At 33.0% G+C, this 13540-nt stretch overlaps 1 protein-coding gene across 2 annotated transcripts in view; it reads left to right on the top strand.

The window, feature by feature from the left end:
• Positions 1-5161: 5161 nt before the first annotated feature.
• LOC126978198 (cyclin-dependent kinase inhibitor 1-like) overlaps positions 5162-13540 on the top strand; it is a 77956-nt gene continuing 69577 nt past the window's right edge. Inside the window, exons 1-2 of one of the 2 annotated variants that reach the window (XM_050826972.1) lie at positions 5162-5262; positions 6728-7165. In XM_050826972.1, the coding sequence (XP_050682929.1) occupies positions 6778-7165 (388 nt within the window). In that variant the 5' untranslated portion in view covers positions 5162-5262; positions 6728-6777. Of the gene's footprint in view, positions 5263-6562; positions 7166-13540 lie in introns of those variants that run through there. The other variant, XM_050826973.1, reaches the window with a different exon arrangement.

Here is a 13540-nt window from a genome sequence, read left to right as displayed (position 1 = left end):
TACAGGATGCCGGCTAGATTATGGGTGCACACACAACGGCGCCATTTTCTGTCATAAAGCAGTAATGTGTAAGCATTATTGTTTCGGTCTAAAGGGCGACGTAGTTAGTAAAATTACCGGGCAAATAAGACTTAACATCTTATGTCTCAAGATGACTCAATATGTTATTGTAGTGACGCTCAGAATTTTGGGTTTTTCAAGAATCCTGAGCATTGCATTGTAATGGGCAGGGCGTATTAATGTCTGTCCTACTTTACGTCATAAGCCGGAATAGTCTGTCAGCTAAATTAAATTTAAGTAAGTAATATAACCAACATGAGTAATTTGTAGAAAAATGGCAGAGATGCAAATGATTTTTTTTATTAATTTTATAAAGAACTAGCTGACCCGATAGCGTGAATATAGGCAAAACAACGTTTGCCGGGTCAGCTAGTATAGTAATAATTCATACAATGTGCGGGCGCGTTTTTATTAAGATAATAGTCGTTGATTGTTTTTCACTTTAAAAATTCAAAAACTTAAAACAGAATCTTAACATTGATCTCAACGATAATCATATGTTAAATCAAATCAAATCAAAATCAGTTTATTCACGTAGGTCACGGAAATGACACTTATGAATGTCAAAAAAAATATAAATATTTTTCTTATTGAATCTACCGCTACTTCGTAAAGGGTTGAGCTAATGAGAAGAAGTAGCAAGATTAATGATCTTTAATAACAGAAAAGAACAATGGAAAAGGTAATTTCAGATAAATTATATTTTCTGCATTTATATTATATTATGTTTAGTTTTAGAAATTAATGTGAGAAAATATGAATTGAGAAAACTTAAAAATTAAATTAATTATCGTATCTTGCAACTTTCACTCTTTTAAATTCAGAAGAAATAAAATATGGGTTCGAAACACAAAAACACGTCATCAAACAGCATCATAAACGCATCTATTTTAGGAAGATTATCTGATTGCGTTTTAACAAATCCACTTTCAGTCATTGTAAATAATAATTATACAGATCATTGAATAATAAAAAACAAACATATATTTTAATATAACGATATATTCCACCGCATATAACCACCGATAATAATATCTAGGAACTATAATACCATTGCTTATGTTTATCTAGACTTTGACGTCACACTGCGTTCCAACCAATAGCATTGCGTTTCGATGTTTTCTATTTCGAGCGTATTTATTGACTTTTGTATATTTAATATTTATCTTATATCTTTAAACGAGCAATTCTTGTATATATATATATATATATATATATATATATATATATATATATATATATATATATATATAATCTGAATCTCGGAAACGGCTCCAACGATTTTCATAAAATTAAGTATGCAGGGGATTTCGGGGGTGATAAATCGATCTAGCTAGGTTTCAATTTAAAAAAAATGGTTTTATCCATGTTTGAATGAGAAACAGGTACAATAACATTAGAATACAAATGTAAATTTCGCCACTATATACAAGACTATTATAGCTCAGATGGGACATTGGGTGATCCGGAAAGCAGAAGACCCCGGTTCGAATCCAGATTTCCTTATAGTTTTTTTTTTGTTCAAGTTTTGTACATTCTTAAAAATCCGAGCAAGGCTCGGTCGTCCGGATATTTTATTATTGAAAAGGGGTGCACTTAGGGGTAGATATATATGTATATATATATTGGTTTTATGGTAAAAGTATTTATTTACTTAAGATACTAAATTAATCTATGACACTTGGTAAATAACTATAATTAATGGTTCTATTTGTGAGTACCCGGATTTCTACTATTTATTGGTTAAAATGGTTACTCGGACCAGTCCTGTAATGTTTATAGACTTAATGGTAACTAGGACCGGACCGATCAATGGTTACTCGCGTACTGCATCTCTACTATGCATTGGTAATAAATAATAATGGTTAAACTGGTTACTCGGGCCGGTCCTGTAATGGTTAATGGTAACTAGGACCAGCCCGATCAATGGTCACCCGCGTACTGCCTTACTAAAGGCAACACATGGTTTTATTACAATTAATTTTATCTACTAAGCAATATTTGTAATATAATGCTGTTCGATGGGTTTACTTCGAACAGCACAAATTTAATAAAAAAAGAACTATTTAAGATAAATAATAATAAAGATAAGAAAAGATAATATTTCAACTAAATATAAGTAACATGCATATACCCTTAGAAAATCATGTAACCCCTTTAAAATGTTTGTGTAAAACTTTGATTTAGTGTAAAACTTTCGATTTTAATTCACGATAATCTAACATTTTATTATACACAATTGTTAAAGTATGCTGTTTAGAAAATTCACTATCCAAGCAGTCTTAAGCGCACCTAATCCAAACTTTGTATCTCATTTCTACTGTTTTTTTTTTTTCATTTTAAGATACATAATAGCTTTAATTGTATACACTTTTATAATTAAGTCTCAGCCACTGTTCAGGCATTATCTAAAAATAAATTTAAATGTTTTATTACAAAATTGATCTGTCGTAAGTCCTACTACTCAATATCTAAGCGATCGGACTGCCTGGAACCTGATTGTGATTATTTTATTGTAATAGCAATGACAGTACAACATTGAATATTTAATTGAAAAGAGCGCAAAAAAAAAAGAATGCTGCTTTCAGCATTTTTTTCTTTTTTTTTTTTTCAGCATTCAGAAAAAGCGGCGAAGAAACTCTTTAGTGTCTAGTATATTAGAAATGACACCAAAAATATTTCTAGAGGAATCAATTTTGAGAAAGTAAATGCCTTTTTTACCATTAGTTGAACGCGCTGCTCGTCTCTTCCCTTATTGTCATAAAAAAAAATCGAAGTGAATGATACTCTAAGGAGTGTAGTGTAAAATGAAAAAAAAATATTTAAACTTAAGCAACATTAATAACATTAACATATTATTATATAACAAATCTTGTAATTGTGTAAATTGAAGCAATAATTTGCCTCTATACTAGATATTAGAAATCACATCAAAAAGAATTCTAAAGGAATCAATTTTGAGAAAATAAATGTCATTTATGCCTTTAATAAAATATTTAAGATAGTTTCAGGCCTTCATATTTAATCATGCAGTAATCATTCGCAGTTTGTACGGAAAGTCTGTAGTTTTTTTTTTTTCAATGTGTAAGAATTTATTAAGCAAAGGTCTCGACGTCAAAATCTAGGGAATATTGTTGTCATTGACGTAGAGGTAATCCTATAGCCAACTGAACTTCTTTTAGCTCATGAACCTCGAAATATATCTGTAATGGAAATCTTTATCTAAAGTTCATCGGTCATATTTGTAGCTGTTATTTTTTAATACCCAACTTAAAAGACAGACATACAGACAACTGGCTTCCTGGCTTCGAAGCCCGGTATTAGCGAACATTTACACGATAATTTTTTTTTTATGACAAAAAGAGACGAGTCGAGCAGGACGCTCAGCTGATGGTAATTAACTTTCTGTGAATAAATTCTAGTAAAACCACACAGCACAGATGTTTTTTTATGCAAAAGGAGGACCATTAAGCTTACGGGTCACCTGGTGTTAAGTGATCACCGCCGCCCACATTCTCTTGCAACACCAGAGGAATTACAGGAGCGTAGCCGGCCTTTAAGGAAGGTGTACACGCTTTTTTTATGTCGTATCGTCCCGGAAACACCGCACAAGGAAACTCATGCCACAGCTTTGATGTACGTGGAAGAAAGCTCCTTTACAAACTTGGCTTAAAATCAAAGCTACGGATATTATAAGAGCCATGGACTGGCCCTCGCCTAGATCTAAGCTCCTTGAACTGCAAATAATGCCCATTTTCAGCAGGTAAATGCCTGCTCTAAACGACACGCCAACACTGAGCCGTTAAATTAATCTCTAGAAAAAGCAGTGACTAAATTTTCAATGGAAAGACTGCGTAAATCCATATTCGTGACTAGGCAGATATAAATCAAAAAAAAAATTTAATCACAGCCGAGATTTCAATAAATACATACAAAAATTAAATGATTAAGATTAGAATACATATATTATGAATTTTTATTGGTTACAGAATTAATGACCAAACTGTTTTTTTTTATGGATAAGAATGGACAAACAAGCGTACGGGTCACCTGGTGTTAAGTGATCACCGCCGCCCACATTCTCTTGCAACACCAGATAAATTACAGGAGCGTTGCCGACCTTTAAGGAAGCTGTGCGCGCTTTTTTTGAAGTAACCCATGTCGTATCGTCCCGGAATTCACCTCACAAGGAAACTCATGCCACAGCTTTGTAGTACGAGGAAGAAAGAAGAACTGTACATATTATATACTTACTTATAGTTGACCAACAGATCTTAATCTGATTATAATAAAAAAGTGATGTTTTTATAAATTTACCAAAACCCCAATGTGTAAACTGTTGTCCCTTTGATTTAATTTGTTGGATATTTCAACCACACAGAATATTCCATGGAGAATACTTATTTTATATCCTGTTCGTGTATATGTTTAAGTTCAATTTAACTCATCTTGTAATGAACGGATGTTCTCAGCTGATACCAAGTAAACTCATCCGCTGACGATTATTAAAAAAACCAAGTCTAAATTGCAAGGTAATATTAAAATAAGTTATCAATCGGTCTTGTATGTACCATATAACAATGTGTAATACAGTTTTTTACGAAAACTTTAATAAATATAATAATATTATGATTTAGTTATCAATGTCTTTGAAATTAAATTATAATAACTTGCATAATAAGTACAAAACATTAAGTGAATATCAGCTGTAGCGCAGAAAAATATTCATTTTTATTTTTAATTTTGTCAAACATTTATAATGTTTACGTAAAGTGAAAATGATTGTATTAAAATTAAATGGCAAACACCAATATTTAAATGTGATAAATAGTCTATGTATCTCGTATCTACTTATAAATGTTATAATTTGCTAATACAGCGAGCGCGCCAAGCCAATATAGCTTTAAATAAAAGCGTCAAAGAGGAAGCAAAGCCCGCGAAATAACAATTTTCCGTATTAAAAATCATGTGCGCCGGAAAGTCGACATTTATTTCCCGCCATCCGGTGCCTCGACCAACCGAAATTTCGCGCCTAAAATCCCACAGCCAATCAGACGATCAGGCGCCATTTTGCACCAATGGCGAGCGATCCCGCGCTCGCGCCATAGCGTCCTCTTCAGAGCTTGGAAATTAGTACGGCGGTGCAGTGAACCCCGACGGTAAATTGGAGATTTTCCGTGAAATTTTACATAAACATTACAGGTATGTGATATATTTTAATTAATAATGTTGTGGTAATGTTATTTTGACCGTATTTTGAATTATTTTCCAACCCATAACACTTTAAATAATAATAGTTCTATAATAATGTCAGAAATGATTGCACGGAAACGACCAATGAATAATATTTGGTTATAAATTTGAGTTACATAAAATAAAGAATTTTGCAAATTTAGTTCCTTATAAAAGCATTAAGAAGTCAAAACCATTCAACTAATAAGTAATAATGATTTTATACCTCGTTATAGCTCGACGTTTGACTTAGCAAAATGGCCGCACGATATGTGTCGCATCTTCCGTCTCTTTTTATTGCTTCGAATAACTGCGCGTGCGATTGAGACAGGTGCATATTTGATAAGGCGTTTCAAAGTATGCAGCATACGTAACTAGACGACACGTCTTCGTAAACAAATGTTTCTCAGTGTTGCCACGTTTGATTTTTATAGGGTATCCCTTTTATTGGGGTAATTTTTTTCACTTGCACTATTTAAGAAATAAAAAATATTTCTTATATAGTGGAATTAATATAATTAGATAAATAGCAGTATAATTTTTTTAAACAAAAAGAACACTTTATTTTCAATTACTATTTAATACAAATGAACAGATAGGTGACCTTACTCTATAGATAACTATTAAGTTCAACTTTAATATTACTTCTATTAATTTATTTATTTTTGTCGAAAGTTTAGTGTTAAATTTTAATGTTGCTTAAAATGTTTAGATACCTACCTTATTTTTTAAAACATTACCAAAGATTTAAAACTAAACGCATACTACTCGGAACACCTTCGCTTAAAAGATATTTTTTGTTTATGTTCATATTTTACAACGATTAAAAAATTGTTGATATTCAAATAATTTCATACATCATCTAATGATCTTTTTGATTTTGTTACGGCACCCGCGATGTGAATTGAGGGGATAAAGCGCAGCGATGATAGGTAATCTGTTATCACGTGAACTTACTTATTCAACAAAATATTTTATTGTAACGCAATTATATGTCTACTAAAAATAGAATATTCTTATCCATTAACTTCTAGATTTCTCTTTTTTATTTCTAGTTAAAATTCATCCTGACTAAATAATGAACATGGAACAAAATTGTGGGTTATCTAACAAAATATTACACAATACAGGTTCAGTAGCGCCACACTGTGGCGAGGGGACGAGTTATAAAGCGTCGCGTCCGTCGCCTCGCGGGGAAGGGCTATCCGCTATGGCCGCCGCGACCCGCGCCGCTCTTCAGGCGCACGCGCACACAAAATCCTAAAACGTCACACGGTCACAGTCGAAATTCGAACACTGTGCGTGCGGACGTGTCGTATTACGCTCGCGCGTAATCGCGGTTACGATTGTTTACATAACATTGTCAAATAAATATTCTTATTAGTATTATGAACCGAATGTGAATCCTTGTTAATTGAACTCGATTGTTTGATAGGCGTAAGAGTGGATGCTATCTGGGTGCGTCGTCGTGGACCAAGTTTGAAGATGTCTACTTTAAGTGTGCGAGCCCCTGGCCTACAAACCACAACAGTGCTGGACACTAGATCATTGCGCATGCGTGGAGTGACAACGCTTGATACCGTCAGACGAAATCTATTCGGCTGTACAGACAGAGAAGAAAACAGAAGATTCGTAGAGAGAGAGTTGGCGAGACAGTTAGAGCTTGACAGTCAGAGATGGGGCTTCGATTTTGCGAATGAGAAGCCCTTACAAGGGAGCCAGAGATTCGCTTGGCAACTGGTGCCAGCGTCTTCAATACCAGTAGCGCTACGGAGGTCGCCTATAACAATATCTACACAAACTACTAATGCCAAAACAATGGAAGCTGAAGTTTCAAGCCCGGACAGTGAAAAGTCTCAGAAGAGAATAACAGGTATGTTTACATTCTTATTAGATATAGGTTTAACTATGACGTTTTGTGGTAACTTGTTAATATGACTCGAATTTTGAGTTATAAGTTTTAATACATATTAGTTATTATTATTATATATACCATCTAAACAATATTTTTTTATTCAAATATTATTCTGTCTCCCTGCTCTTGACTAGGTATACACTATGAATGTACATATTTTATGCAATTATTGTAAATATAAACAGTAAACTAAACACACGCATAGCAACTGCATAAAGGTGACTTTGATTGGCACGACTTGTTAGTGTAAACTCGACGGTACAATGCACTTTAAATCAGATAAATCATTCACTCTCGTGAAATAAATACTGCGTTTTTTAAACAACAAAGACATCATGATAAGAATTCATAACCAATCATTTCATCATTAATTATTCAGTCATATATGCTACACTTCCAAGCTGATTTAAATGCCTATGTAGTTATTTCACAATAATACCAATGACAAACTATACGGAAATAGCACAAAATAACGTCACTCAAGGAAATTTATCAAGTTCTACGTAGGTAAATTAACTTTAATTTGGTTATACCAGTGGGAGGCTCCTTTGCTAGATTATGAGTACCACAACGGCGCCTATTTCTGCTGTGAAGCAGTAATGTGTAAGCATTACTGTTTGGTTCTGAAGGGCGCCGTAGCTAGTGAAATTACTGGGCAAATGAGACTTAACTTCTTATGTCTCAAGGTGACGAGCGCAGTTGTAGTGCCATTCAGAACTTTTGGGGTTTTTCAAGAATCCTGAGCGGCACTGCATTGTAATGGCCATCGTGGCGTATCAATTACCATCTGCTCGTTTTGTCACTTATTTTCATTAAAAAAAATCCTTTCATTGTTATAATATTTTATAACGCATAGTAGTTAGATTATTACCTAGCTATCAAAATCATCATAACGTCATAATAGAAAAATGTATTGAATTTTGAAATCGACGTTTTTACGTAAGTTAGGACTTACTTCATATAAGTTTAACAAAAATGGGCTATGGATAAAAACTTTTACATAATAAAAGTTTATTCATTATCAGTACGTGTCCAAAGTAAAGTAAACATGCGTTGCAACCTATTGTGAATAATATTATTACATAAAGGTGTCAGGTTATCCTATATGACACTAACTAACGATAAAACACTTTGAAATTACAGACCTCGACCTCTTTTGTTTGATACAAACGCCCTTAAAAGCTGCTAAATAGTTTTTAACGAAGGTGTTATTAAAAATTATAAGTCTTTAATGAGTTTTTTGACTTCCGCAAGGGTTGATTGCAAAAAGTTTAACTGTTGATTTAACCGTACAAGCCCTTTTGTTAGTGTAATTAAATTAAATAAATTGACCTAGTTGTTTTGTTATGGCATGTAACAGAGTCTCCCACACATTGCCCTATTTTAACATACGCATGTGTAGAGCAGATTACGCGGAGTAAACAAGCGATTCAAAGTATTGTTATCAGTATTAATTGTGAGTTATAAAAGATAAAATTGTCACAGTAATGTCTGCATGCCGATTATCAACGTAAACATTACAAAATGTCATTCTAACTACGTAAAATAATATTTTAGGTTAGGTACTGGGTATTACTAATTATGCCGACGAAGGGTCAATATATAATTACTTACGTAGTTTATACTGCAAATCTTATCAACTAATAATATGTTAACAACGATAAATTACTTTACGTATTTAAAGTTCCTGAGTAAAGGTTCTTTACGTTCACGGCCAAATTAAATCTACGGCAAGATTATAATTTCATTGAAAACGTAAATATCGATTCACTCATTGTGTACAAGTTACAACTCGGCCACTATCGCTGTATCGCCATCCTTGTCGCACCCGTAGAACGCTTGCGCATGTCTATTTGCACAAAACAAAATGGCGTCGCCAGTTCTAAATTAATTGACGAAATTTCTACACTAGCTTCATCCTACGACGACGCGTGGATACGATTCTATTTGTTGTTATTTTATTGTTTTTCGAGTTGTTAATAGATTTATTGTATCTTAACTTCTTCAGTACATATTCGAGTTGGCTTATTCATTGAACATAATATTTAGAATGATAATAAGATAGGATCAAAATTATCTGTCATTTACTTTAATTTTTTGAATAGCGGACACTCCGTTTTATTATTTCGGATTTGATATTTGCATCTGCCTGTAAGAAATTCAATATCGGATGTAAATTGTTAAAAAAAAATATAACTCTTTGAGGGTCATATTATTTAAAACTGACCAAAGGCGTGCACAGCGGGGGTAAAACTGGGTCACATATTCTAACGATTCAAAATTCTATTACTCATAATTATACCTTTGAATGTCGTTGAACTTACATGAGGTTTCTTATTTCACAGTGTTACAGTTTCCTTTGTGACGACTCATTTGTGATCCGTTTCAACAACTTGATAAAATAAAATAGAATGAGATTGTTACATTAAAAACGTCCTGCTTATTTAACTTTTATTATAATTATTTAGCTAAATTTATGTGTCTTTCTCAAAAATTATAAAAATACACCCATATTTGTATGAATGTTCCAAAATCATGGATCAAATTGTTGAAAACTTCGATAGTGTTCTGAAGACGCCCGCAACGGTAGATAGCCCAACAGTATCATTATATAATTTTTTTTTTCTTTATACCCAACGTGGCTTTGCAACGCATATACATACAGCCAAGACTTTGACTTTGATATGGATATTATTAAATTGATATATTTAAATTTCAAATAATTTTATCACTAGAGAGTACAAAACATAGAGTAGGTATACAGATGATAATATGAACGCAGATATTGTAATGCGCTTCCCCCATGAGTGAAAGTAAATCGCGTATTGCAGTGATATGCACAATGCGTTTGGCCCGTGCGCATTGCCCACCCTTTGTGTGCGCCCTCGCCGCGTCCGCGTCGGTGATACCAACGGCTTTATTGATTTTTTAACTGTCATCTACCCCGATTTTAATTACACAAACATATATCGTCACCCTTACGTGTTTCAAATTAACTAGCTATTTTCCTGAGAAATTTTCGACTACTAAAAATAAAATAGAATTTTGTGATTGTTAATTTTATGGAAGGCTTAAAGACTGGGCCAGCAGTACTCGGAACACCAATTTGCCATCCGCTCAAAATTAAAAAAAGTTTAGTGAATAAAATGTAGTCATAATAATTATGTTTCTTAGTTTTATAATATATATATAATAATCTTAAATAATAATAATTTCAAACAAAATCATTTAACCATTATTACTTGTTAGCGTATATTTTTTTTCCCTTAAACTAATATTTACTTTGTGAAAATTATTAAAGCATGTGGTAGATACCTGTAATTGTTTGTTACATTAAGCACATTATATTTAGTCTATATTATAAATATGTAACGCATCAATGTAAACAAATGTTGGTATTTCTAAATAAATAAATAAATAAAATAAATAATCGAAACTAGCTTATGTAACTTTAAATTATAACGATGTGAATATTCGATAAAATCATTTGACATGCAACGCAAATGGATATAAATGTTATCGTGTCATACCGAAAAGTTGCGAAATCGATGTGGGTGATTAGAAAAAAAAAGCCTGTCAACACACGTGTTCTAAATTTAAAAATTCTATCTGATAGGGGAATAACGGTCGCGCATCTGCTCAACCCCCGCGTGCTTTACTTTAGCATACAATATTTATAGTACCCTACTATCCGCATCGAATGACCGGGGGGATGTTTCATCTGTCTACAGATCGATTTGTGTTTCATCACAAAATAATGTGAAAAAATTAAATTTTAATTGTCATATTACACAACTTGTTTGACCGTAGTCTTAATATGAGATATTTTTTAATTTAGTAACGGCTTTGGACACAAGCTCTTTAATCCAAAATATGAGGTATTATAAGTAAGCCTACAGAGAAAAAACGTGTAAAAAGCTGGCTGAACATTTGTACCTTTGCCTTAATGTAACAAAAAAAGTAAAAACATTTAACGGTCTTTAGAGTACAATATTTATAGTGCGTCCTAATTCTACCGGCGCGGCGTCGAATGACCGGGGGAAGTATCATCTGTCTACAGATCGATTTCTGTTTCAACACGCAATACCGTTTTAACGTTATAAAGTGGCCAGTTGCATTGTACCAATTTAGAATTTCGAAATTAAACGAATGCTATTGATTCGATTAATTTAGCATTGATCGTTGCAGTATACTACGAGTAATTTAATCGAAAAGGGTTTTAAAGCAATATGGCAAAGCGATTTCGCTGGCTGTATGTTTATCTACCTTTGCATTGACATATATTAGATACGACGGTTATTATTGATACGAGTAGTTGAATGATTCGAATTGACTGATTTAAATATAGCAAAAAATTTTAGTCATTTATCTTTTTGACCCTCGCTTGTCGGATGAGATGAGCTGAAATGTAATTTTTTTTTTATGATAATAAGGGACGAGACGAGCAGGACGTTCAGCTGATGGTAATTGATACGCCCTGCCCATAACAATGCAGTGCCGCTCAGGATTCTTGAAAAACTCAAAAATTCTGAGCGGCACTACAATTGCGCTTGTCACCTTGAGACATAAGATGTTAAGTTTCATTTGCCCAGTAATTTCACTAGCTACGGCGCCCTTCAGACCGAAACACAGTAATGCTTACACATTACTGCTTCACGGCAGAAATAGGCGCCGTTGTGGTACCCATAATCTAGCCGGCATCCTGTGCAAAGGCTCCCACAAAAAGTTTAACTGGCTGTATGATTAAGTACCTTTGCCATCACATAGAATTTCAAGTTAGAAATTGGAGGGAGTTTTACAAAGTCATATGTTTTTTGTAATGGCTAAATTCTCTTAGTAATGCAGAAATGTAGTAATGGTCGTTCTCACGTGAAGCTCAGGTGCAACCCTCAGGAAGTATATGGTTGAGTGGTTCTAACGTCTACTAACGTACAGGATAAAAAGTCGTAGTTCACATATCTCGTTGCTAAGTATGCGACAGGAAGAGTTGAGTTTGTCTATAAATGGACATCGTTGATAATTATTGTGAGAATTGCAATTGCAATCATGAGATTGTTGACAGTTGCAATAATATCTTCTATCTATATATATAAAAATGAATTGCTGTTCGTTAGTCTCGCTAAAACTTGAGAACGGCTGGACTGATTTGGAAAATTTAGGTCTTGAATTATTTTTGGAAGTCCAGAGAAGGTTTAAAAGGTGAATAAATAGGAAAATGCTCGGAATGAAATAAAAACAACAAATTTGTTTTTCATTTGATGTGTCCATACATAATTTTTATGAGAGAATTTATTGACGCACGGTTTGACAGTTCTGCTGTGAAACAATTTCATTACGACAGCAGGCTGCTTATTTTACGAAGTAATTCTTGATGTTACGATATATTATTGACAAATTCATAAAAAAATATTATTTTATTATGAATTTGTCAATATTATTATATACAGAACAACGTCTGTCGGGTCAGCTAGTTGGAATATGAAGGTGAATATAGTATTGCAAAAAAAATCGCATTTTTATTAGATTTTTTATAAAATTTGATGTTTTGTATGTTTGTTTCTAAGATAATTTATTTATACGTCTAGATAGAGCCTCTTGTTGCTAGACAACCGATGAAAACAGGCCAGTCTTTATTACTTTAGTGTGCGTGACAAGCTACGTCTTACACTGGCGATTTATATGTCACTTTGTGTTCGTGTGCGTTGATTGCTCGAAATAAAGGTCAACAGTCAAGCTCAAAGATTGGTTGTTGTTCTGCGTAAAGTATAAATACATAAAATAGGCTGTATTTTAAATTGTTTTCTGAAGCAAGGGCGGAACTCTATAAATGAAAAGCGTACAAAAAGGTTGGCTTAAACTAGTTCAATAAAGATAAATTAAACATTACTGTACAAGTACTGTTACTTATCATAAATATATTGTAGATTTGATATGAAAATAATAAAAACTTGGTAAATTCTGAATATAAATTGAACAATATAAGCGCGGCAAAGTAACGAATTAAGTAAACTAGTTTATGACTTAAGTACGTATGCTGCTAGAAAGTAGTGTCCCACGCATAAGTGACTATACATTTAAATTTAAGTTAAATATTAACTTTGAATCAAGGTTTTAGTATCTACATCTATTTATCAATAAGTATATATATGTATCTTCTACTTTATAAAGTATATTAATTTATATTTTTTAATAATGGTTGTTCCAAAGTCTCGTTTTTAATTTTAGATGTAATAGAGTTTCTTTGGGGGCTGAACACGAGAAGTAATATTATTAAATTATTAGTTTCAGACTTTCAGTTATGTAAAATTGGTCATTAGTTTGATTCCTATCTGG

Source organism: Leptidea sinapis, chromosome 47 (assembly GCF_905404315.1).
Source record: "Leptidea sinapis chromosome 47, ilLepSina1.1, whole genome shotgun sequence".
Taxonomy (NCBI): domain Eukaryota; kingdom Metazoa; phylum Arthropoda; class Insecta; order Lepidoptera; family Pieridae; genus Leptidea; species Leptidea sinapis.
This window is presented reverse-complemented; position numbering and strand designations above follow the sequence as displayed.